We start from the raw sequence: 26,854 nt of genomic DNA, 5'->3' as shown, positions 1-26,854 counted from the left end.
AGGACAGGTAGGTGGGATACTACCTGAGCGGAGGGCGTTTTCTAGGGAATGGGGATGGATGGATGGATAAAGGGTATTACTTGGCAAAAGCAACATAAGTCTGGTAAGAGAGCAACCCTGGAGGTTCTGCTAAATATTTGGAATACTGCCGCAGATAAAGCCACTTTGGAAGATGCCTAGAACACCTCCGCTTGTTTTTGGACTTCAGTTCTTGCAAACAGATGAACAGAGAGAACCAGTGCCTTCCTGCAAGCAGGTGCAACAACTGCTGCCCCTGGGGCATCTCAAGTTAAGGCACCGTTTGTAAAACATTGGGAGATACTGCATTCTACCAAGGGATTTAGAATTTCCGCTATTTCCAAAACATGACCCTTCCAATGCATCTAGTTTTGAAAGATCGTTAAGATTGTTGGGTTGTTTATTTTTTAAAAAATACAAATACTTTCAATAAAGTAAAGGGATTTATAGCAAGAGCTACTTCCCCTCCTTAGGGTTATAGCCAATGCCAATCATACTCAGAGAGAGCCACTGAAATTCATAAACATGACTAACTTAGGTCTATGCATTTAAATGAGTGTACTTTGAGCAGGACTAGCATTGAACAAAACAACCCTTAGTGTTCAAGTTTCACAGTTTTCCTATACTTCTATCACGGGCTGAAAACACCTGGTTTCTACTTGTTGACCCCTGTGGTATAAGCTGGACAATATTGCTCTTTAAAAAGAAAAAAGAAAAACACTGCGAAGATTCAGCAAGTAAGACCAATATATCCTTTGGGATGGGCAATTTGCTACACAACACTCCTGATATAACTGACAACATGAGAAAATTCTAGCTACTGGCTACCAATGGATTCTTCTCCTATGCCACACTGTGCCTGAGATTGAACAAACCACACTCAGAATAAAGAAGAAAATGTCCTATGGATTTTAAAAGAAAACAAGTTTCCTTAGCTGCAGAAAATCTGTACAAGAAGATGAATAGGCAAATACTTTTTGTGCAGATTGACAAGGCAGCAGACCTATAATGCAGTCCACAAGGATGACTGGGACAGGCCACAGCGATGCTCACTGTTTTCTAAACAGTGGACATATGAAGTTCCATTAATTCCTTAAGGAAAAGCAGCTTGAAAATGGGTGCTGAAGACAACTGATTGGAAATCAACACCTTCTGGGCATTCTAGAAGACACAACACGGCTCTCTGGCAAAAGGGGAAGCGTTCAATGTACAGCATATTAAAAAGAGATCCTTACCATCTCTGTCAATAAATTTGAAGCACTGGGACTAAAATGGCAGACCCAGAGAAAAACTAAAATTAAGGACCAGAGGTTTCTGTATTATTGCTTATCATGTGGTATTTTACTTCCCTAGGACATATCCTGTCTCCACCTTCCCAAAGCCTGTGTTCAGTCATTTCAGTAACAACATGGTTAACCTGACTTTCATGGAACGCTTAGGATCCATCACTGTAAAAGCAGACTTGCTCAGAATAAACAGCCACTCACACTTTTAAAATCCTTACTTCCTTGGGACAATCTATCTCTGACCTGACTGTACCCACAAAGTCCTTTTGGCACAGAAAAACGTCTTGCTTTTGAAGCAACACTGGTTTGGAAAAGGTGCCATATAAGCTGATCTTGCAGCAAGATCAATCTGTTTGCCAGATCAAATCCAGCAGAGATACTAGAACGTTTTCAAGAGACAGTTTTCATTCACACATGCTGAAATAAAGCCCCTTTAAGCCATAACATTTACTACTTACAATTTCACTGGTCTTTCTACAAGTGAGTAAATGCATAGCGTGTACAAAGTGATAATCATACTTGCTTTCACACTGGGGTGCAAGTTTTACAGGTGCAATTCCGAATCTTATAAAACTGACAGAAGGATGTTTCTAGCAGAGGCTCATCAATTTATTTCGATGTGCATCTCTGAGGATTTGGTGCATGCACACTGAAGTGAAAATATAATCAAAGGTTTTTCACTGGTATGGAGGAAGAAGCCAAGGTATTGGCATGCCAATGCCTTGCTTTCTATGCTGGCACAGGAAGTTCCTTTTTGATAATGCTCAAAACGCGCACACAAAATTTTGGCATGAACTGTTTCCTATGGTACAGCCCTGCTCTTTGCAACCCAATATCTGCATGACAAGATATAGTGACTGAACTAAGAGCAAAATGATAAAAGGGGGTGGGCACCAAGCTTCACAGAACCAAGAGGGGGAAGTCCTTAATACTTCTGTCTCAATGAAAAGAAAGCTAAACCGAAGAGCCAAGCTCATAGGGCAAAAAAACTGGATAATTCATCCACGCTGCAGAACTCACAAAATAATCTCATACCAGTTCCTTTCCCCCCTAATATGGACAGTTTCCTGTCTTATACCTTTGATCTAAAGACAGGTTTCCATTCTCCCTCAGCTCAACAAATACTGGAGGCCACGCAGGAGAACTTATGTTCTGAAACTGCAGAAGATCATGAAAGCATGACTCCGTGCACCAGGGGCCTTGCAGACACAGCCACCCGGTCAGCAGCAGCAACTACAAGCTTGATTCTGGCAAACTCCTGAGGAAGTGAGATGGCAGAGTCATTTCCTCCACCTCTGCCCAACAGAAACACAGCTCTACGCCAGTCTTCCTAAAACACTGCATGCTAGCATCAAGATCTGACGGCTGGATTAGGGACAGAAGAGACACTGGCTGGTAATTTAGAGCATAGTGTGTATTTTCTGGTGCTACTGGTGTGCAGGGGGAGGTGGCAAAGTGAAATAAAGCTGGAAGACAGAGGTAGAACAAGGCAGAGAAAGGAAGGCAGCTGGGTGTGCCGGAGAGTGGAAAAGCAGGTAGAAATGATTTGACTTGGCCACTGCTCTTGAAAAGCACAGTTTAGGGCAGGACTTGGGGCCATGGCAGTGACAGCCAAACATAATGGCTGGCTACCAAGTCACGGACCCCTGTGAGCACTCTAAGGCAAAGATGGGTGGCCTACGCACTGCAGTAAGCATCATTCTCCTGCTGAAGGATGTTAAAAAGAGACAGGATGCCTGTAAAAGCTGTCACCTTCCTGAAATTCAGTATTTGCTATTTTCCCTTCACTACTTGAAGCGAAAGCAGTTTGCTTCAATAGCCCAAGGGGAGAAGAGATGACTTTTAATTAACAGCTGGGTAAGACGAAGAGGAAAAAGAAGGCACTGGCGGAGTATGGCCAACTGTGGTGCTGCATAGAATGTCAGGCTGGTTCACACTGAAGCCCAGGGCTCTGGGGAAATGTTAAAATACTGCTAAGTACAGAAGATCAAAAGGCCCCGTTCCTCCTCAAAAGGCACCCTCTCCCTTCTTCATTTATTTTGGCCCTCACACATCTTCTGCAGCTTGCTGATAGCCAACAACACCCAGTCCAAGCTGCTGCATTTCCTATTCATACTGCACCCACATGGGAATGCACAATATTGCAAGGGAGCTGAATGCTACCAAAGGCAGTTTAAATAGAACTGGAGAAGTGCAATGCATTTGCTTGAGGTTTTAAAAAACACAGTAAACACAAATCCAAGATACCCATCTTCCTTTCCTATTTGGTATACCATTCACCTACCAAACAGACAAAAACACAACGGGATACAAAGCTCTAGATCTATCTTGTCCCACAGTACACACTTCCTTGGCTCAGTAAAGAGCTCACCCTTTCAAAACACACACCACCATGTGCTTGGCACATCATCTGCATGCGTACCAGGTTACTTGGGCCTCAGTTCCATTGCAGGTTTTATTATACGAGATTTTGACTGATTCAAATCAGAAAGTGAATAGGGCTTGTGCCTAATGTACAGGCCTAGAAGTGACTGCAGCAGCAGGATACATCTTAATTGCTTACCTCCCGCAACAAAATCAGAATAGAACATGTTTCAGGTCATGGACCCTACCACATGGCGGCGTGCAGGGTGGGGGGAATAGCTGATGTGCACAGATGCACTTCTCTCCAAAAGGAGAAAAATAAGAATTAAAACCAAACAAAAAAACCCCAAGGAAATAAAGTTAAACAAACAAACAAAAAAAGTACCCAAATTATTGTTTTTTTTAAATGGGGGTTGGAGAGAAGAAAGACAAACCTAAAAGCCAAGCATACAAAAAGCTAAATTTATGTTTTTATACTTACAATGTAAAATGCAATATAGCATCTGAACATAGGCTTGAGCACCACCTAACAGCTCAAGGAGTTCCAAGTTAAGGCATCTGAACAACGACCAAAGACTTTGGTCACAGCAATTTTAACCTCTCATCAAAATGAACATATTTTATAGCTTTATATAATTACAATAATAATAATAATAATATAGATTTTTTTTCTGCTAAAAAGTATTTCAATGATCATATACATTTAGAACCAAGGCATGATGGCATCTGGGGTACCTAACAAGGGGGTGGACTTTTATGGGGGTGGGGGGAGGGGAGAGCAAAACAAAACGAGTCAAACAGCTCAGGGCCATCTCCATCATTTCCCCAGGTAATCACATCAGGCATCTGAGGGCTGACCTGGACAGCAAGCAGGCCTTATTTTGCAAGCAGTATTCCTGGGAGACCACAATGGGGGTTGGAGGCTGGGTGGTGCAGCTGAGTCCCTAATCTTTCACCTTTTGTGTAATGAAAGATCTCATCCCTTGGACCCATTGCTACCTTGAGTATCCCACATTTGCACAACACCTCCACCACGCAGTCCGCGGTGCCTCAAAATCCATTGCCGCTGATGTTGATTGACTGGAGATCTGCCACTTGCATGACGTTGATGCCGCTGCTGGCAAGGCGCGCGATGCTTTCGGAGCAGATTGCCTCCATGGCCACCATGTTGGTCGCAATTAGGGTCGAGGGTGTTGCCCCGCTAGTGCCCTCTGCTGAAGCACCGGTGTCCATGGAGACGGCAGAGACGTCCATGGCCACGTTGTTGGGCCCCTTCTTGTTTTGGTGGGTCTTGATGTGCTTGGAGAGGTGGTCGCTCCTCATGAAGCGCTTGGGGCACTCTGGACAGGCAAACTTCTTCTCCCCTGCAGAAAGGAAATGAGGATGAGACTGCACAGACCCCCCTCCACACTCAAAAGGCTAGAGATCAAAGCCCTTCCACCAGCAAGCACTTGCTTATAGAAAGTGAGCAAGTGGTACCCCAAACCAGCTGGAATCTGGCCTCTACCACCACCCATGCTCTTGTGTCCTTGTCTGGATTACTGTAAGACACTCACAAAGTGGCCTTTGAAGAGCTTCAACTAGTGTGGAATGCAAGTGCTTGTGTGTTGACAATGTCTAGCTATACACAGCACACTGCACCTATTTTAGCAGATGAAATTGTTGCCATTTCCTTCTGTGTCCAAGTCAAAGTGCTGGTTATTACTTTTATAACCCTAAATAACTAAGACCCAGCGTTGTGCCAAGAGAAGCCTTCTCCCAGCAAACTTCCTTAAGATCTGCAGAGAGGGCTTCACTTTGGGGAAGACCCATGTGCAAGGTGAGATGAGCTAGCACACCACAAGGCATGGCCTTCTCTGAAACAGCATCCATTCTAACTGTCTTTTTCGGTGATATCTGCCTTATGCCATCTGCATATGTCTGTTGCTGGGTGTGTTTGTGTGTGGTTTTTTTTTAAAAAACACGTTTTCATAAGCTATTTCTAATTACGTTTCCATTATTGCTCAAGTTTATTTGCCGATTTATAGTAACTTTCATCTACCATTATAGGAAACACGTTTTTAGTACAGTGGTGCCTCGCAAGACGAAATTAATTCATTCTGCGAGTTTTTTCGTCTTGCGAATTTTTCGTCTTGCGAAGCACGGTTTCCCATAGGAATGCATTGAAAACAAACTTGCAAGACGTTTTCGTCTTGCGAAGCAACTCAAAAAACCAAAAACCCTTTCGTCTTGCGAGGCATTTGTCTTGCGAGGTACCACTGTAGTATTAATTTTAGCTTCAGCAAATTTTGGAAAGCAACTGTGTTTTTACAAACGATATGCAAAGCATAATCTGAAAAAGAAGCTTCTAAAGGAATGTGCGTAGTGCAACATTTAAAATGCAATGTTCTGGCATACAGTTACTCCACTAGCTGTAATTCTTAATGTGTTATATTTCTGCTCTAATTGGGACACAGCTTAAATGTGGAGTGAGCAAGGGTATGGATGCTATAAAAATAACATCTCCCCATTTCTTAAACCTGGGCAATATCCAACGAATGTGTTCTGTCAGCACAATGATTTCTGTTTGTGCAACAGAACTTCCTCCAAATCTGTTCTAGGGGACCCCCCAAATCTTCCACAGCAGATTTACAGTGTATGGGGGTGAGTAGGAAAGGGGTGTGTGTTCCCCACTGCACAAGCAGTAATCCTTGTGCTGGCAGGACACGTTTGCTGGATACTGTTCCTGTGTTTGTGAGACCATAGCCTGAAGACTCACTATATTTTAGTAAGATCTAATTTATATATTTTAACTGCTGCTATATCTGTACTGTCCCTGTTCTACCGAACTGCAAATTTAAATGTATCCCTATTGTGTTTCATGACTTCCCTGATTTTGTATGTGAGCTGGAACTGGTCTGTGACCAAAATAATTCATTCATTCATTCATAGCCTGAAGAAGGGTCTTCAATCCACAGCAGAGAGGGTGACTCTCTGCCCTTTAGAAAGAACTCTGTAGCAGCTGGAATCCGGAGTTTATAAGAAACACATAACTAGGGAATTCTGGGGTTCCGCTGGATGAGATCAGCCTTGCATTCACGAAGGGTTCCAACATTCCTACAGCACTTGTTCCAATCATTCCTTTGCCCTGAGCTGATGGTGCTGCTTGTTCAAACCACACCAGATCCTTGCACTTACCTGTATGTGTCCGCTTGTGTCGCTGCAGTTCATCGCTGCGTGTGAAGCGCTTGCCACAGAACATCCAGGAACACACAAACGGCCGCTCTCCGGTATGCCACCGAAGGTGGGCACGCAGATGAGATGTCTTCCCATACACTTTCCCACAGCCTGGGATGTGGCAGATGTGCTGCTTCTTTTTCCCTGGATCCCCAGTGCCCCTAAAAATAGTTTCATGCATAGAATCCTTTTAGTATTTTTGGAAATACTCAGTGTATTTTCACTAGACTTATGTTTAAGTGAATAAATCCCAGTTATATTAATGTGCTTTCTCAGTCTGTTACGTCTTCTGAATCCCTTCCCAATTCTCAGTCTTTACCTTGAGACCAGCATCATGTTACATCCTGCACATCTCTAAAATGTGTGTGTCTGTTGTGTATTTCTAACCCACTTTAAACCAATACAATAATATAACAGTGATCTCCCTTTAAAATTAGATGCTCTACAGCTACACAAATAATAAGGCCAACGAGACCACTTCCTATCAAGCCTTGCAATCAGATTCCCACATTAGTGGACAGTTATTTTTCAATTCTCTCGAGCAGATTTATAGACTAGCCTGTTCTAAGAGATCAGGAAGAGAGTCAATAGCTCCTGTAACTCCAAGGAGACAATTCCCTATCTCAAATGCGTGTGATTTAAATTTTTCTTTGCTGGTTTAAGTGATGGTTATTTCAATTGCAAGCCACCTTGAGAGGCCTCTAGTGGACTGAAAGGCAAAATGCTGAACAAACATATCTAAGCAGGTGCTCTCTGCTCATCTATGGCTAATATTTTAAACAATGGCCATAAATTACCTCGTTCCCACCCCTACCTTTACTTTGCACTAATTGCTTGTGCAAGTTTCATGTCCTGAATACAGGCAGTTTATGTTTAATTGCTGCAACAAGGAAGTTGAGTTTCTGTAGCACAGTTAATTACGCTCATTCATTGGAGTGGTACAGGCAGATGCTACATTATTCGGCTCTGGAAATGTGATTTATTTCTTTTAAGCCCAGATCCATAATTGGGCAGGGAAATGTAGGAAATAAATGGGACAGCAAAATAAATGCAGATGGTAATGGAGGAATCATGCTGGATAAGAGGTGGAGGAAAGAATCCATGGGTACTGTTGGAAGGCTCCCCATTGGTTCCTAGCACCCAGAAAATGAACACCTCATTTCCCATGAGCACCAGGAGCAGCTTGATTTGGTTAGTATTGCAATGAGAAGCAAAGGCAACATAAGCCTGATTGTAGCTCCCCGTCACGTAACCCTAGCAAAACTTTGGTCTACATGGAGCTACAAGATGCACAACTTCACCTGAAACCACCGACATCGTACCCAGGCAGCTCTAAGCAATGAAATCTTGCAGCAGGGTGAATGTGGCTAAGTCACAGAAAATAAACTGGTTGAACAAATCATTCTCTCCCACCCCACCCACATGGAACCCAGGAACTGTAATTTTGGGAGGGAACAAGGAGGGCTGACTACCCTCCTGCAGATATTTCTCCTCCTCCTCAAAACAATTCCCAGTATTCTTTGAGGATGTATACTTGCTGCTATGAAAGTCCTGGATGCAAAAGGTGACCAAAGAACTCCAAACCAACTCCATCTCTCACTTGCACCACAGCGGACAACACATTAATGACACATGCTATGCCTGCACAACCTTACCTTCCTTCGTTGTCTTTGCAGTAGGGGCAAGTGCATGCTTCTCTGCGCATTCTTCGACCTTGCTGCGGCTGAGCGTCCGGGCTGGCCTCTCCTTCTTCAACGGTTGCCCCATCATCAGCCAGCCCGTCGCCACCAGTGCCGTGAAGGCTGAGGTGGGTGTTATGATCACCTGCGGGAAAACAATTTTGCTTTGTATTTCACTATCAAAATGGCAATGGTACACACAACCTACAGAAAAAGGACAATCCGGTTAAAACCAACACCACATTTGGCTTTTCAGTTTAGCTGTCTGGGTAGTTTCTCTCTCCATCCCGCCCCAAAGGAAATGAGAAAATTACTCTTTGGAGAGCAAATGGAGAGCTTTCACATTTTCCAATGAGGAACAGTTATTGCATCTCCCACAGGCAACTTCCAAAAAAATACCCATCCACATGTTGCCCAATGGTTCTTTCCCCTCCTCTCCCTTGCAGCCCCCTATGCACTCTCAAAATCTGCTATAGGGGCTTGGAGGTCCCTCCAGAGCAGATTCCGAGTGCTTGTGCAAGGAGGAAGGCAAAGTCCTGCTGTGTGCACAGTGCTTCTCTGTTTTGACTAACTGCAGTTCATCATTAAGCTCGAAACTGTGGTTCATCTTAACTATGGTTTGTTGAAAGCTAGCTACCTTCATTTAAACCACAGCTGAGATTAACCACAGCTTGTCGGGATCAGAAGACACAAACTGCTGCTGATCCAAAACGAAGTGAACACTGTAGCCACCCTGGAGGACAAAGCAGTACTTACTCAGTACTGTTGTCTAAGAATATGAAAAATATCTGAAGCTACTAAATCCCCACCACTACAGTAGGTTGCACTGGGGCCTAGATTCTTTTGAAGTGTAAAGTTTTTACCTTATGTATTACACATTACAGCTTTGTTCAAGTTTCTTTGTTTGGGAACTTACAAAGTGCTGGGCTTAACAGAAAGATTTTTTAAAGTATCCGTTTAACGGGAAATGATTGTAGTAGCACCCGGGGAGCTAATCTGCAAAACAGATGCGAACCATCCCAATAATAGAGAGAGAAAAGGCAATAAATACAGCAGGCTGGGAGAGAGAATAGTTTAAGTAGTGCTTCTCCTAAGGAAGATATCAGGGGTTTTTTTTCCTGGGAGCCTGCTAGCTGGCTAATTACTATGATCACAGAAAGCATACATAAAGTTGAAAAATCATCTGTTAACAGCCCATGCACCATATTCTCTCCTCCTCTCTCTCAAAAGCCAATATCCAATTACAAAAACCATAGGAATTATAGCACAACACTGATGAGTTTTCAAATGCAGGCAAGGATATAAAACATTTTGTAAAGGGAGGGGAACCCTGAATGAGTGGGACACTTTCAAGCCTATCAATTTTAGTTTCCATTTTATTGGGCCATTCTTATGCTGTCATCTAATTGCTTCTTCCATAACTTCCCGCTACACTTCCCAAATAGTTTATTTTCCTACAAGCTTCGCTGCTTGATTATTTTCACGCGTTGGGGGGAGTGAGGCGGGGAGAGGAATATCACGCAAATCGTAACAGATGCAAAACGCAGCAGGCTGAGCAATCTGTTTTCAGAGGCAATTAGCATATGCCAGTAGTATGGTCCAGCTCACTCATTTCCATCGGACCAAGGCATACATAAAGCCGTTAGGAGTCTGCAATACAAATTGCGCAGTTAGCTCTGCAACGCGGCTTCCATTTAAAAGAAGATCCACAATCGCTCCTTAAAGCCATTGCTGTCAATCAACCTGCAATGCATATGCCATCGCAGTACTCAAGAGTATGGGACAAAAATGCACCGTTGTCTAAGGTGGGTGTGATTCTCAGGTAATACTGGGGTGTGTGTGTGTGACTATGCCATAGGGGTTATCTAGTAAAACGCGCACACACTCTGGTCCCAGGTTAGACACTCAGCATTTTATATAGTGCTTTGAAGTTTTCAAAGTATTTCACATGAATTATCTTGATAATCTTGTAACAGCACAGGCCAAGCCTAGTATATTATTCTACACTGAATAGAGGGTGGAGGGCTGAACACCCTCACAAACAACTGGTGCATTATACGATTGAGAACTAGGCGTTAGGACACTCATCTCCACTGCCAGCTATCAGCAGCTACCTCTGACAACCCTTTGTTGTGGAACAACAGAAAGAGAAGGCTGCTGGCCTCATGGCCGGGCATCTGAGCTTACTAGAGACATCTAGTTGGCCACTGTGAGGAACAGGATGCTGGCCTGCATAGATCTTTGATCTGACCCAGCAAGGAGTATTTGTTTATGCCTGGGTTGCTGTTTTTTTTGAGGGAGGGGGGATTTACTGAATACAAGGGTGTGTTGGAAACATAGAACTGTAGCGTTGGAAAGGATCCCCTGAGGGTGATCTAGTCCAACCACCTGCACAAAGCAGGAATCCTGCGCGCAGCCATCCCTGGGTGGACTCGAACCACCAACTTTCTGGTTAGTACCCAGAGACACTGACCTATTGCACCACTGGAATTATTTTATCTCTTCACTGCATTTTGGTCTAAGTAATATGTTCTCGCCTCCCTATTAACAAGCTTATGTGTTGCCCTGAGTAGTCACATGCCGAACAAGGAAGTTCTCACATTGGAAACACCGGATAGTTGCGCAAACATGAGACCTGCTAAACCAGTATGTCTGAATTGTAAACTGGACCTAATTACAACTCCCAAGTTTTTGTTTATTAGCTCACCACACTAAAGAAAAATCTGGTTCCAGGCGGAAATTTAAAAATGGTACAATAGCAGGACTGTAAGCAAAGAGACATGGAATAAATGTGAGGAAATGACGCATTAAAATAAATGAAGTACTGGTGATGAGGCACAAGATTTACATTAATATACTATTTTAAGAAGAGGCAAGTGTATGAAAGAAATAATTATTGCTGTGTAAAACTTTATTCTGTTTACTTTGTGTTTCAAGTTAATGAATAGTAATAATGAGCTTCAAATCTAGTTTGATTCATGTGCCAAGCAAATTGCAATATTAGGTACTGGGATCCAACACGAGTTAAAATGTGCCCATTCTTTTTTATTTGCTGTTTCTTGTAGCCATAGAAACATCTGACAAAACTAGTGGAGCTGGTTCTGAGTAAGATTACTTCACTTTAGTTACTGAACCTTTTTTGAGGACTACACTGAGATTTGAGACCTACTGAAGACAGTGACATTGGCATACACCAGTCTTCAAAATCTGTCCTGGGGTTCTAGCTCTCAGTAAAACTTATATGTGTCCAGATGCCTGACTTAATTTGCTTGCAGTTGGGACTATGAAGTTACTCAAGATTGTGTATCTTATTTCTAACACCAGGGGAGAGTTTGGGGAGGCGGGAATCTATGGAATATGAGAACCTGACGCTGGCTTCTAGGAATCTGAATTCTGCCCTCCAGCGTCTGTTGCTGTACACTTATAAACAAGTTGCATTTTAAGGCTTATTTGCCTTGCCTTTTGTCCCCACATTACCTTACGTTAGAGGCAGGAACCTTTTTCAACTTGAGGGCTGTATTTCCTTGTGGGTTACTTGGGGGGAGTGCATGCCAGTGGTGGACGGGCAGGGCCAGAATAAAGGCTGCATTCCGGCCACAGATGTTTCTACACACCTCTCCATCCAGGCAAGCAAAGCACTTAAGGAGGGCTGGTAGCAGATATGGATTGGAGAGAATCCTAAATGCCACATACAGAATTGTGGAGGGCCATGCCTGTCGCCTGCTCTTGCACCTAAGGTTCTCAATCCATGCTTTTGGTGCAGATGGTAGTTGTTTCTTGACAAATCCTCACTCATCTCTGGGCAAATTGCTCCTGGATTGTCTCTTTCTTTAATTCTTATTTTGTTGAGAGTTTATCTTCAAGTCAAAACCGGCAATGCCCTCTAGCAGCCAAGGGATAAAGTGCAGTCTCTGCACAAGCCCTGGCATGCCCCAACTCCTGTTTCAATTTCCAAGCCTCAAAATAAGATACGCAAAGAGGGGTATGGAAAATTCTAGATTCCAATTATGTGACGACCTTACAGCACTAAAGTAGACGTCACAGGTGTTCTCTTATCAGGCATTTGCTCTTCTGCTTTTCACCTGGAATGCCTGTGTACACCTGCACATTAATACACCTCACTTCCTTAAGGTTCCCTATAACAGCTCACAATCTAGATCCAATTCATCGCAAGTAGCAGAGATGATGGCTGAAGAAAAAATATGAAAGCAAGCTTTAAACTGCAGATTAATCAAAGCTTTGGCTGGTTCATCTGCAGGGGCAATTCTAAACAAAGTGAGGCTGAGAGTTAAGGGCACACACATTTTTATTTCTTAAGGCTATTTCCATTACAATACAAGATCACTAAATAGAATGGAGACAATATTATGCCCTCCACTCAAAAACTATGTGATATTCTTTGCTTGTAAAGTCCCCAGTTCCCTTTCTTTTTAATATCTCAAAAAGAACCTATATTGAAGTCTGACTTGTAAGAGGTAGATGACAGATCAGTTAATTTTTTCCCCACATGACAGCTCTACGGAAAAACTCCATAGTTTATAATCAATGAGAACAAGAGAAGCTACCAAGTCAATTCATGGACTTTTCAAAACCCTCTGTAGAATTCTGTGACAGCCAGAATACTCTGATGGCAGCAGATTTTCTACACCCATCAACCTTGAATCACCTGCACCATCAAGGCAAAATGAGTGGGTACCACAGTTTGCCACCCAGAAACATTTAAAGAATAAAGAAGCTAGGAAGTGCCCACATGGCTATCAATTACAGGCCGACCCTTCCAACAATGTCATGGATAGTTTTTGGCCAAAGTTGTAGCAAATGGCTAATTGGACAGAAATCAGATTCAATGCAACTGGAGCTGGAAGAGAAGCAGGATGCCCTAGGGAATTCTGAACTCTAACCTCTTAGGGTGAGGTGGGGCTACGGTTAAATCCAACAAGGGCATCTCTAGAGTTGGCCACGGTGCAGGGAGGGCTGCAACTCAAGGCCTTCAAAGGCTACAGCTGCTAGCTTGGGGAGGTCAGGAACAAGCAACTTCCCCAGTCACTGAGGCCACTTCTCTTGTTAGGCAAGCTGACACCAGCTAATCCCCAAAACCAAGAAGCCTAATTCAGCTATCCTCCCTCTCTCATGGTGTCTTTCCTGCTTATCATCCACTGAGTAGAGAACTGAAAGGAGAAAATGTGGGCATGCTGCAGAGGGCAGTTCTTGCCCAAGAATCCTCTGGTCAAAGTTCGCAAAGTTGCTAAAACACCAATCTCTCTACTTTATTGCATGCACACACAAAATTAACACTTTCTTCATTCTGCATGAAGTGCTAAACTCGAAGCTTAAAAGTTTGCAGAGTCATCAATAAGAAAAATTTGGTAACTTGGGACTAAAAGCCAAAAACCTGTCAACGCTGTGTCAAATGACTAGATGTTCTGAGAACCTCTCCTCCAAACAAAGTGAGTTTTGCTCAACTGCTTTATTTTAGTATTGGTGCCAGCACACGTGTTCACAAAGCAGACTGGAGTGTTACAACAGCAAAAGAAGCCAGTATTGCCCCATACTTCAAGTATGAGTTAAGGAAGAATATAAGAGGAAGGATTAAAATGTGTCAGGTTGTTGTTGTTTTTACTATGTGTTACCAGGATTCCTTTAACTTTTTGTTTAATGCGGTGATCACGGCCAGGCGTTTTGGAAAGTTTGCCATGAGCAAGACAGCACGAATTCAGTGCTTGCTGTGTTATATACGAACTCCCCCCCGCCAACTGCCATCCAAGACATCAGGAGAGTAAGGTAAAGGTAAAGGGATCCCTGACCATTAGGTCTAGTCGCGGACGACTCTGGCGTTGTGGCGCTCATTTTGCTTTATTGTCCGAGGGAGCTGGAATACAGCTTCCGGGTCATGTGGTCAGCATGACTAAGCCACTTCTGGTGAACCAGAGCAGTGCGCAGAAACGCCGTTTACCTTCCCGCCGGAGCGGTACCTATTTATCTACTTCCACTTTGACGTGCTTTCAAACTGCTAGGTTGGCAGGAGCAGGGACCAAGCAACGGGAGCTCACCCCGTTGCGGGGATTCGAACTGCAACTTTCTGATCGGCAAGCCCTAGGCTCTGTGGTTTAACCCGCAGCGCCACCTATCAGGAGAGCAGGTGGGGGCAATTGTGTGTCAATGCAAAGCTCCTGGGTCTCTCTCCTGCACTCCAATCCAAGGGAACCATGTGGCTTCCCATTGATGAAATCACCCAAAGCACATCCCTTACAGAAAGCATAGAATCATAGTGTTGGAATTGACCCTGAGGATCATCTAGCCCAACCCGATATGCAGCTGTTTCATATGGGGATCAAATCTGCGACCTTGGTGTTATCAGAACTATGCTCTGACCCAGAGGTATTCAACCTTTTTTGAGTCCACAGCTCCCTTTACCAACTGCATTCTTTCTGTGGCAACCCTATGGGGCTCAGGAGCCCAGTTATGTCACCCCTTGCCTGCACAGCTGGCAGCCTCCCACCCTTTCTCAAACACCCTCCCTTGTGGAGTGTTCCCTCTGCCTCCTCTCCCCTTTCCTTGGGAGTCCTCTTGGCAGCTGCTGCCCCTGGTCTCTGAACTGCACCCCTACCCCCACCCCAAAGAGAGGTGCCTCCCAGAGACACCATTCGTCTGTGGAGCTTATAGCCAGGGCTGCTGCAATAAACAGCTGTGCAAGCCTTTGGGAGGCAGAGATGTGAGAAGGCATCAGAAGAGGGAGGGAAGGAAACAGGGACAGAGGCCAGTGTTGCCCGTGGCACCCCTGACCATCATTCAATGCACCCCAGGGTGCCACGGCACACTGGTTAAAAACCACTGGTCTAACCAACTTAGCTATCCAGCTGTGAAGAAATATCTATGCCAAGATAACTTTTTAAAGTCTCACCCCTTGCACAACAGTTTTACAAATAAATGTCTTCCACTGGACTATCAACACGATCAAATGCCAACATTAGTTTATGGGAGTTGTAGTCCAATAACATCTGGAGGGTCACAGATTCCTAGTCACCTTTGGGTTGAAAGGAAGCAAGCACCCAAACTAGAACACAGTCATGCAATTTGCCTTAGTGCCTTGTTCATGGCCTAACGGCACAATGAACGTTTGTGCAGAGCCACTGAAAGAACAGAGTTGTCTTCGGGCCTAGACATTCTGTGTACTCAAACGCTCTTTCCTTATTTAAAAAACACTTCACTTATTAAATATCTTGTGCACTAAAAGAGGCAAGAGCCCCACATCTCGCCACAGAGAAGTTGAAAGTTGCACTGTTCGCTCCAGAACAAACAACTTGATTTCAGAAGCTTAACTTTCTAGTTTGCTTTATTTGAAGAACCATGCCAGAAAGAATTAGGACACAACGCATATGTGTTGTGATCTGCAAAACTTACTTATTATTTCACAAGCATGATGAACTGCAGCTCATATATATGCTCCCTTTGATAATTGTTCTAAACCTCACACATGGCTACCATGAATTATCCCTTGGAATACATTTGCTCTCTAGTTGAGCAGAATGAATTAAATATAATTTTCGCCTTTTGGCTCACTGCTCTTTCTTTAACCGACATCCTTGTCTCTCTTCAAACTTGCCATTCAGTGTGTTTTAATTTCGCAAACTAGCTCAGTGTTGGCTAATCATCATGCTGAATATTAGTAAGCCATACTCAATGTGGGGTTCTATCACCGGAAGTGGCCTGGATTACACTAAAACAGTAGTTTGACTAGTCTCACCTACATGATGAATCACACCTTAAGATGGCCAAAAGTGACAGGTGGATGGGACCCCAAATTTGGGTCTCCAGCTGTTTTTGGACTACAATTCCAATCATCCCTGCTAGCTACGGATGATGGGAGTTGTGGTCCAAAAACAGCTGGAAACCCAAGTTGAGAAACCCTGCATCAGGGCAATAGGATACTGGCAACTCCAAGGGAAGTCAGAGAAGAGGAAAGGAAATGAACGGCTAAAAGCAGCTATAATATGAAAGACTGTGTCAAAACAAGCATTCAAAGAAACTAAAATAAGGCACGTACTGGAGGCACGACAACCATGCCCTGTTCTCAACTACCCCATATTCCACCATCACATTCAGTAGGCTCAAAATGGGCTGTGCACATGCAGGAATGAAGAAAAGTGGCAATGGGCATTGAATTCAGCTTTGTAGGGAGCTGAGCCCCCCCCCCTTTTTATAAAAAAAAAGGGTGTTTTAATCTACCCCTTGCGGCTGTGAAGATATGTTTGAAGTGTGTGGGCAATGCCTGCAGAAATCTCAGCAGCCAGACGAATTGCTCAATAAGGCTTCCTGTGGTCAGAAGGCAGAACTTTACTGCCCTGGAAACATCCTTGCCCATGATTTACAGAATGAGAAACTGTTAATCAAAAATAAATTAAGTAAATATGCCATTTTTGTGGGCTACAGAATTTCACTTTCCTTGGTGCAGAGTTCAGACTGCCTCAACATATTTTTGAGGACACAATATTCTTATAATAATCTGAATGTGATCTAGCCCTCTCAGCATGAAAATCTGATACACCACAATGTGAGAGAAGCAGGATGTACACTAAACCATGACTACTAATGAGGGACACATTTGCAAACAAGCAGCTATGTGGAAAGATGCCAAGAACAAAAACCTCACCTGCAGTTCTGCACGTTACAAAGTTTCCCCAAAGCAGCTTAATTACCCTTTGTGAAAGAAAGAGAAGCTAAACTCGGCAACACTTTAAAATCATTCTCTGGTTCTCCAACTCACTGGAGAGACTTCTTTTCAAATGCACTACTTAATGTTTAAACACGCACCATTCCCAGAAACCAATGCAAAATAGGAGCAAGAACAAACAAGACAGGCTTTCCAAACAGAATTGCTTTTTCCAAGCAGTATTAGATCTCTTTCAAAACAAGGCTGCACATTTTGAGTGCCAACAGCTAGTTTTAGAGTACCTTTATACAAATCTATGGTCTTGTTTTTAATCTACTGTCTTAAGAGTAGACTGTTTGCAACAGAATCATGCTTTTTGCTCACCAGTGGCCCTTTGTAACAAATGGCAGCCTTTGTGCCATTCTGAATGCTACACATTTCAATAGTGATATCATAGCCATACTGCATCCTTTCTTTGTCTTTCTAAATATACACTCAAACTACCTCCACACTGTATAGCTGCGTAAAAACCTCCTTTATCCTATTTATTTACTTACAGCATTTGTACCCCATACCCTACCCACAAGCTTACAATAAAAAAGTGACACTAAAGGGAAGAGGGACAGGGAGGGAAGAGGAAAATCTAAACCTGAACTAAGGCACCAATTATTAAAGAGTTGTTCCTATGATGACCAGCTGTCAGTTCAGGGGCAGGAGGCGCCTGATGGAGCTGGTCTCTCACCCCAGAACTGATGGAGTGAGCAAGGAGGCCTGATGGAGTTGGCCTGTTCAATATGGTTCTGGGGCTGACAGGAACTGTAGTTTGAAATATCCGGATGGCACCCAGTTGGCAAAGGCTGCTGTATGCAATGCCCTGTCTTTGCTGGACTGATTATGAATCTGAATGGTTAATGTCACCAATTGGTGAGGGTCAGTTATGAGTTCCTAGTTCAAATCTCAACTTAGCTCACACAACTATCCTTTTACAGATAGGTAGCCGTGTTGGTTAGCCGTTTTCACCTTCTCACCCCTTGCTTTTTCCTGTAAGACCTATTGCAGTCGTTAAGAGTCGTCAACAGGCTCATCACAGCTATCTGCCAATCACCCATTCCCACCACCCTTCTGAGTAATACCCCTCCCCACCTTCTCACTATATAGAAGGATCTGGCAACTTCTGTTTCAGTGTATCTGAAGAAGTGTGCATGCACACGAAAGCTCATACCAAGAACTAACTTAGTTGGTCTTTAAGGTGCTACTGGAAGGAATTTTTTTTGTTACAACTATCCTTTGTCCAATTGCCTAAGAGACTTGTAGGAGAAAGAGATGGAAACTGCACAGCTCAGGACCAGTGGTGTCCAAACTTTTTAAAAAGAGGGCCAGATTTGATGAAGTGAAGGGCTCTGAGGGCCAATCAAAGTTTTTGACCTTTTTTTTAGGGTTGAAGTTGTCGATGGTTTTTTAGGATTTTACCCCAGGAAATAAACTGCCACAGGAAACAGATTAAACTGACTGGTGGCCAGATTAGGCCCCCTCGAAACAGACTTTGAACATGCCTGTACTACTGGAAAACTTAAGGTCAGACACTTCAATGGTGGCCAAACCTGGCCCTCTAGCTGTTTTTGGACTAGAACTCCCATCATCCCTAGCTAACAGGACCAGTGACCAGGGGTTATGGGAATTGTAGTCCCAAAACAGCTGAAGGGCCAAGTTTGGCCACCACTGCTTTAGGTTTTCTTTTTACTACAACCAAAAGGGCTAAAACACTTTATTCTCATTTTTAAGAAATGCAAATGCAAAACAAGGGTTGTATTTGCAGATAATGTGACACAAAAACCCAGTTATTACCCACAACCTGACACCTATCATATGTAACAGGCAGGCTGAGGCGGGGCTGCATTGCAACCAAGTGTTATATCCACATCTGCATTCATGAGGGCAATGCACCTACCAGCTACATCTTAGCAATAGCAACCTTCCTTGATTTCCGTGCATGTTTCAGAGCAAGTCTATAGAACCTTTGGCCCTCCAGATGTTACTGGGCTCCAGCTCCAATCAGCACTAGCCAGAATGGCTAACAAGTCAGTGGCGATGTAAATTGGGAGACCAGAAACATCTGCAGATGAAATGATTCCCCATCCCTGTTTAAGCATTGCAGATCCTGTGAGTAGCCATGGCCAAGGACAATGAGCTGTTGGTTCACACATTATTTTGCTTCTATGATTGAAGACATAGGTCAGACATCTACAACAACAAAGAGCGTCACAGTGACATGTGGTCTATCCTTGGACTATCTGACTATCAAGGTCTGGTGAAGGACATAATCTTTTTTTGGTAAAAGCAGCACTGCCCTCCAACCGTCTCCCTGGAGCTCCTCCTCCTCCTCACAGAGAGGAAAACTTTTTGGATTAAACCACAAGTTTTTCCACTTATAATCAACAGCAGCTGAGGTGTGTGAGTAATATCTGAGTAGCACTAAGGCAGGCATCCCCAAACTCAGCCCTCCTGCTGTTTTGGGACTACAACTCCCATCATCCCTAGCTAACAGGACTAGTGGTCAGGGATGATGGGAACTGTAGTCCCAAAACATTTGGACGACCTAGTTTGGGGGTGCCTGCACTAAGGGACATGGGAGATTATATCTCCCTCTCAGCAGCCCATACCTCAGACTTTAGAAAAGGGGAATTATGTTAGGAACTCTAAATACTAAGCTTCACTGTAACATGCAGTTTAGCCCTGTGTCAACAGCATACAATTTATTCATTTTAAGAGACACAATTCTGCTGCTTCCAAGTCCCAGAGGTCTCATCCTAAAGTTAATGTAATAAATATCTATTATCTTATGGTTTCAGATCTTTTGAATTCGACATCACGTCACAAGAATGAATGTAACACAGCTAGGCTACAACCCTGGACACACTTATTTGAGGGATACTCTGAGCTCATTGGCATTTGTGACTCAACACAGCATGTTTATTCTTTTCCCCCACCCATCCTCTTCAGCTTCTGGAATTTCTCTTATTCCTCTTCCATATGTGCAATCCTGAATTCCCAGGCCACAAGGGTTTTACTTGCACATTCTTTGCCATCCACTGATATCACTGAGCAAGGGAGGGGTTAACAATGCATAAAGCATCCTCAGTGAACTTTGGAAACAGTGATCTCAGAATGCGGGAACACAGTGACTGGATCCCTAACCAGTGGCTGTATACATCTTGTGTTATACTGTTACGTTACATGAACAAAAGGAGGGAAATTCCACATTTAAATGACTGTTTGTACACAGGGAGCCTCAAAAAGAATAAATAAACCACAGCTTGGTTAATGCAACCAGGCGGAGAGCCAATCACTTATGGCATCAATTTCTCCCCATGCCCTCAGACCCTCCAAACATGGCAAAGCCTAAGAGTTCAGCCATCTCTGTAGCCCTTGAGGGCAAGGGTTTGCTTTAGGACATTTTCTGCAGCTGGGTGGAAGGTGTTTCCCTGTAGCACTACTTAATCATGCTGTGGTGTGTTTGTGTGTGTGCGCGCGCTGCAGCTTTGTGGATCCAGCCAAACTTGAGGGTCTTTTCCATCTGGTCATCACTCCACCAGGAAGGAGGGAAGTGACTGGATGGAAAAGATCTAGGTGTTGGGTTCAGATTTGGTATTTACACATTTTGCAGCTACATGAGATCATACTACACAAAAGCAGCTTCTGTGGAGAAATAAATAAGAGAAGCATTTTTTTTACACTCCTCCACAACTCCATTATTTCAAAAATGGTTGCTGGGAGTGTGCCAGGTCAGCTTTGCCCCTTGACTGGTCACTCCAGAAATGGCCAGCTCTCTACATAGTCACAAGCATTATAAAGTATATTTATAGGCAGGCAGCCATCATAGCATTAACAGCCATCTAAATCTACCTAGAATATTACTGGGGAAACCCAGCCAGATGGGCAGGGTATAAAGAATTATTATTATTATTATTATTATTATTATTATTATTATTATTATTATTGAAAGAAAATGAGAAGTAATAAATAGTCTGCATGGAAGGTCCCAACATAAATTTATGATGTTATTATAAATGGCATTAGTGCCATGGCAAGATATGGACATTCTACATTTTTAAAACTTTCTGAAACGGTGGCCCTCAAATATGACACAACCCTCAACTGGGCACTGTAATAATACGGCAAAGCCTTGAAAATTCTGATACACTGAATTGGACATTTTCAGAACTGGAAAGGCAACTGTACGTTTTGTAGTTTGTGTCCTCATTTGCAATCTTCAGCATGTTTGCACTGACACTTCCAATGCATTTCCACTAGCAATGAAGGGAAGAAACTTGCCCTTCTAAAATAGAAACTGATCTCAACCCCAACCATATGCCTTGCTAAAATGTCCCACTTACCTGTGGCATTTGTTATAGTGAGTGGAAGCCCTTGCAGCTGATGAAGCTGGATCCCAGATCCCAGGGCCCCCAGGTTAATGGTCTGAAGGCCTGGCATAGAGGAAAGCTGAGCGGCATTTACAGTGACGGTGCCACTGGGCAGAGAGGCAGAAGCGATGGGGGTCAGTGTTGTGTTGGTGCTCCCTGTCTGCCCCAGGGAGACTCCTTGCACGGGAGCCAAGGCGATTGTCTGAGCTTGAGGGTTCTGAACCTGGAGATTCTGCAGCTGAATCGTCTGCCAGCTCACCTGCCCGTTTGGCCCCATAGTGGGTGTTCGAATAAAGATTGGACCAGCATTGGGGAGAGCCTGGATCTGCAGGTTCTGCAAGGCATCTTGGGTAGTAAAAGTCTGGCCAGCTTGCCCTCCTTGAACAAGCTGAGGCTGCACCAGGATCTGCTGCTGCTGCTGCTGCTGCTGCTGGTTTTGATCAGCATCTTTCTGCTGCCCTTGCTGGACTGTCACTCCAGCCAACTGCAGAGCATCAGTATTTTGAGCACTTCCTGTCCTCTGAGGCGCCTGCACCTGAACGTTTGTTCCCAGAGTGCCACTGGTGGAAAAATTCATGATGCTCAAATTACCTGTTGTGGTAGTGGTATTGTAGCTGTTGGCATTGGTAAAGAAAGCGGCAGAATTGGCCTGGGACACAGCCGTGCTGGAGGAACTGACAGAGGCGCCAGATGTTGCTGGTTGAGAGCCACTCTCGCTAGAGCCAGAGGTGCTTAGAGTAACCGACTGAGAAGTGGGTGCCAAACTGGCTGCAATGCTATTGACAGGCAACAAAGTGATATTGCCATTCAAAGCCAGTGGCACATTAGTGACATACTGAGTCTGCCCTGACAGGGCATTCACTCCCTGAATGGGGACAGCCTGCTGCAGAAGATTTGGCATGGCAGCCAGGATATTGCCTGTCCCCGACTGATTTGCAATGAGCTGCTGGTTCGTCCCAGGGATGATCTGCAATTGGCCATTGGCATCCTGTTGGACGCTGACTTGGGTAGGGGTGGTGGCAAACTGCAACTGTTGGCCATCCACAGTTTGAAACTGGGGAATCACCCGGTACTGAATACTGGGTATCATTCCTGGCAAGCCCGTGAGGACTTGCTGGCCCTGCATGTTAGGGGTGGTAGTAACCACATACTGCCCTGTGGTAGCAGGTCGGTTTTTGGATGACGAATCATTCTCATCATTGCTTGTGTTCCCTTGGTCTTTGGGGGAGTCAGAAGTCCCAGAGGAAGTAGAAATTAGTTGCCAACCATTTGCATTCTGGGAGATATGAGTTGCAGCAGTGAGGTCCAGTTCATTTGAGCCTCCTTGTTGTCCCTGTGATCCATCAGCATTCTCATTGGGAGATTCAATCCTGCTGCATGTTGCAGCCAGCAGAGCCAGAGGGGAAGGCTGGGACTCCTATCAGGGAACACAAGACAGAGAGAGGAGGAGTCAGGCACTTGCCTCACTTTCCGGGGGTTTGTACAAAACAAGGAAAAGCTAAGGAGGAGCATGCAAGCAAGACAGCCTATTGGAAGCTGTTGAACCACCCACTACAAGCAGCAGAGACTGCAAACATCGGACTCACAAGCACAGTACAGATCAGCTGCAGGGAGAACAGCTTTCACCTCCAAGAAGATTTCTAACAAATACATCCTTCACCACAGTGTGACTTTCAATCGCAAACAGCCTTCAAAACCCACAGAAGGCAGTGATGGCCATCAACCTAGATGGCTTTAAAAGAGGATTAGGCAGATTCATGGAGGATAGGACTATCAAAGGCTACTAGCCAAGATGGCTATGCTTTGCCTCCACAGTTGGAGGCAGCAATACTTCTAAATACCAGATGCTGGAATCCATCTTCTTGTGCTCAAATCCCGCTTGCTGGTCTCCCACAGGCCTCTGATCAGACACTGAACCCACAAACCAAAGGCACCCTGGGTAAGACAGCTGCACAGTCCAACCATTCTTAAATGAGGAAGTTCAAATTTTAAAGCTCACAGGGGCACTCCTAGAATTTGGAGGAGCAGCCTTTAATTAACCCACCATCTTCTATGACTGCAAACACTGCTCTCTCTATTTCCCCCCTACACAGTCTCCAAGCACAAAAGGCTGCAAGAATTCTAACATTTTAGAGAATGTTCATGAGGAATGCAAATGAAACTGTTACATCCAATGAAACTAAAAACGAGAACGTTTCATCATAATATTCATCAAAGCTCCCCGCATACACACAGAAACCATTGCCTATTTTAGAACCCACACTTACCTGGCCCTCACAGTTCCGTCCATCATTACTGCAGCTTTCTTCTACCTTCTCAGTTTTGACAATAACCATTTCTTCTGAAATATCATGGTCTGCATGGGAATTGGGGGTGCAGGAAGGAAAAAAGAAAAGAGTGAAGACAGAATGGTCAAACACGTACTACAAAGCAAGCAGGTTATTCCTCTACCAGGAGGAAGGACACAGTTTGAAAATACAGATTTAAAAAATGGGGACTGAGCATTCTAAGTATGTAGTTACTGTTAAGTAATTCACTTCACTGCAGACAACTCAAAAGTATTATGGTTACCTTGCCTTTGGAAAATATGCTGAAAAGCATCTAGCACCCTGAAGAGCTAACCTTGAGTTAAGGTCTGGGGGCGGGGGAGCAGAAGGAAGGAGTGTGTTGTGGGGCAGATGTTAGAGAAAACAGAGAGCACTAGTGTAGTGAACAGTGCTGGGATTGGACCAGGAAGACCCATACTCCAATTCCTGCTTAGCTACGAAGTTTATGAGCATCCCTGAGCAAGTCTCAGCTTGACACACCTCACAGAACTGTTCAGAGGATGAGAAGGAATGATATCATGAACTCCTTCAAGAAAGGGCAGGGTACAAATGCAACAATAACATCTCAGTTAGCCTTTAAAGGGCACCAACCAACATACCAGAAGGGGGTGATATGCATCATGTATCATCAATGAAAAATTAAGTCAGATGGCGGTGGCTGGGTAGTGGGAGGAGGAGCTGCTGTCACATATGTGAAAATAAGATGGCCTCTCCTCACTGAACCAAGCTGTTGTTAATCATAATTGTTGCTCTACAAACTCACAACCACCACATAAAGCAGGCTAGGCAAAGAAATGGTGACTCAAGGATTGTCACATCTCTTGCACCACAAGGATCACTTCCTCCTCACTACTGGTATAGAAGCAATTTTTCAAGCTCTAGAGACGCACATTAAATAGCAAATCTGGCAAACAACTCAGGCTGAAAGCCAGGTGGAAAACCATCTTCTTAGCAGCTCCAATAGACTCTGTGCTCCCATACTACCATATACAACATGAACAACTTTTTCCATGTTTCAGTATTTAAAACTCAGCTGGGAATACCACCCAGTATTCTCAGCGTGCCCTTTACATTTGCATATTGGGGGGGGGGGTTTGCCCCCACAGGGAATTATCAAGCCTATTTTTAACAGCCTTCCTCACAACCTGTCACTAAAGTTTTAATTTTCGGTGGCATGACGCTATAAGAAAAAAGGTATCCTCCTTGCTGAAACACACTTCTTTATTTGGTAGTGATGTATCAAGATACCCTGGAATCCCCTTCATACCTTTCAGGTATGAAGCCATTAAAAAAAAAAAATCATCATCTGTCTGGACCTGGGGAAGCAGCTGCATGAGTCAGTCCCAAGTGGTGTAGGAGTTATGCAAACTTCTGACTTGCAGTTGACCCAACAAGGAGCTCTGCACTGCTCTAAGCCTTGCATACTCTTAGTGTATAGCAAAGCTTGCCAAGCAAAGTTTCAAGTCCCAATCACTGAGGAGTTCCAAGTGAATACAGCCTTATTTTAAGGCCCCAAACAGTTTATGGAAAAGACAGAACAGGAGAAATTATCTGGGAAATCCAAGTGTGCGTGGGTTTGTTTTAAAAAAGAACCAGCAGTAAGTTCCTGAAGACTGCCTTCCTATATTTAGGAGATGTGTGTCTGGCATACGGGCCTAGGCCTCTCTTGAGTTTCTGTCAACCAAATCGCAGAGTTGGAAGGGACCACGAGGCTCTCCAGCCCAAACCCCATTGCAATGCGGTAATCTTTCGCCCAACGTGGGGATCGAACCCACCGCCCTCATGCTCCACCTCGGAAGCAAAGTGCTTAGCCCAGCTATACTTACTCCTGCCGCCCTCCCCCCGCCCCATGCGGGCAACCTCGTGAGGGAAAGCAACTCTGCACATGCTCAGGAACGCTCCGCCGCTCCTTCACTAACCTCGGTTATTCTGAGAACTACCGCAGCCTGAGCCCCAGCTCAAGTCGCGCAGTGAAGAAGGAAACCTATTTCCCCTTTCCTTTAAACACAAGACAAGCGCCTGCTTCTGCCTCACGGCTTTGGGCCGCACGGCGACGGAGGCTCCTCCGGTGGTGGTGGTGGAGCGGCGGCGGCGGAGGCTGCTCCTTCCTTCCCGCCGGGAAATTCCCACCCCCAGCCGTATTCCTGCCCCCACCTGGTCCCGCCCTGGACACCCCCCCCCCGGCACACCCGCGCGCTGGGCCCGGCCCTGGTCCCTGAGGCGACTTGCCGCCCTCCTCCTCCTGCGCTTCCTCCACCCCCCAATGCACTAGCCCCGCTCCCCTTCCCGCGGGCCCCTCCCCGAAGGGCTTCCCCTGCCCTCGGCGGCTCCCGCCCGGCTTGCCCTCCCCTCAGCCGGGCTCGTTACCCCTCCCCCGCCCGGGTCCCTCCGCCCGGGGGGCTGGGCGGGGCGGGGCGCGGGGAGGGAGGCGGCGCCCCCCGCCCGCCCGCGATGGTCCCGTCCTTACCGCTCATGTTGGCCGACGGGGGGAGGCGAACCCAAGTGGCGCCAGAGGGGTGGGCGGGGCGGGGGGCAGCGAAGTCGGTGACGAGGCAGCCTAACCCCACCGGTGACCGCCAAAGGGTTGGCGAGGGGAGGGAGCTGGCGCCGACACGGCCCCGAACTCGAGGGCACGCCTCCCGCCGCGGCGCCCAATCACGGAGCCAGGAGGGGACGGCGGGAGGCGGGGGTTAGCCGTGAGTGGCGGGACGCCCGGCCATTAGGGCGGAAACGAGGCGGGGTTTCGGGGCGGGAGGGGGAAGTGAGATGAGCAGGAGTAAGTTACGAAAAGCTCCGCGGCGGTAGGCCTTTCGGGAAACGCCTCTACGTGAGGCCCCACCCAATGGCGGGAGGGCGTGGGAGGCGGGGCTTGGCCGAAAGCTCTTCTGAACTA

General features: G+C 45.2%; 1 protein-coding gene across 4 annotated transcripts; it reads right to left on the bottom strand.

Annotated features, from left to right (window-relative positions):
- Window positions 1–4,116: 4,116 nt before the first annotated feature.
- SP1 (Sp1 transcription factor) lies at window positions 4,117–26,585 on the bottom strand. Of its 4 annotated transcripts, none has more exons than XM_028721533.2 (6): window positions 26,429–26,585; window positions 23,902–23,990; window positions 21,608–23,051; window positions 8,540–8,708; window positions 6,846–7,045; window positions 4,117–5,032 (listed from the first exon to the last, which is right to left on the bottom strand). In XM_028721533.2, the coding sequence occupies exons 1-6, from the start codon at window positions 26,433–26,435 to the stop codon at window positions 4,719–4,721; spliced, it is 2,223 nt and encodes a 740-aa protein (XP_028577366.2). In that variant the 5' UTR covers window positions 26,436–26,585; the 3' UTR covers window positions 4,117–4,718. The 4 variants fall into 4 exon arrangements, with proteins under 4 accessions (XP_028577366.2, XP_028577367.2, XP_077779974.1 ...); XM_028721534.2 differs by lacking the exon at window positions 26,429–26,585 and adding an exon at window positions 25,881–26,095; XM_077923848.1 differs by lacking the exon at window positions 26,429–26,585 and adding an exon at window positions 25,788–25,924.
- Window positions 26,586–26,854: the final 269 nt, after the last annotated feature.

This window comes from Podarcis muralis, chromosome 2 (assembly GCF_964188315.1).
Source record: "Podarcis muralis chromosome 2, rPodMur119.hap1.1, whole genome shotgun sequence".
Lineage (NCBI taxonomy): Eukaryota > Metazoa > Chordata > Lepidosauria > Squamata > Lacertidae > Podarcis > Podarcis muralis.
The sequence above is the reverse complement of the archived record's forward strand: the minus strand, read 5'-3'. Positions and strand labels throughout refer to the sequence as shown.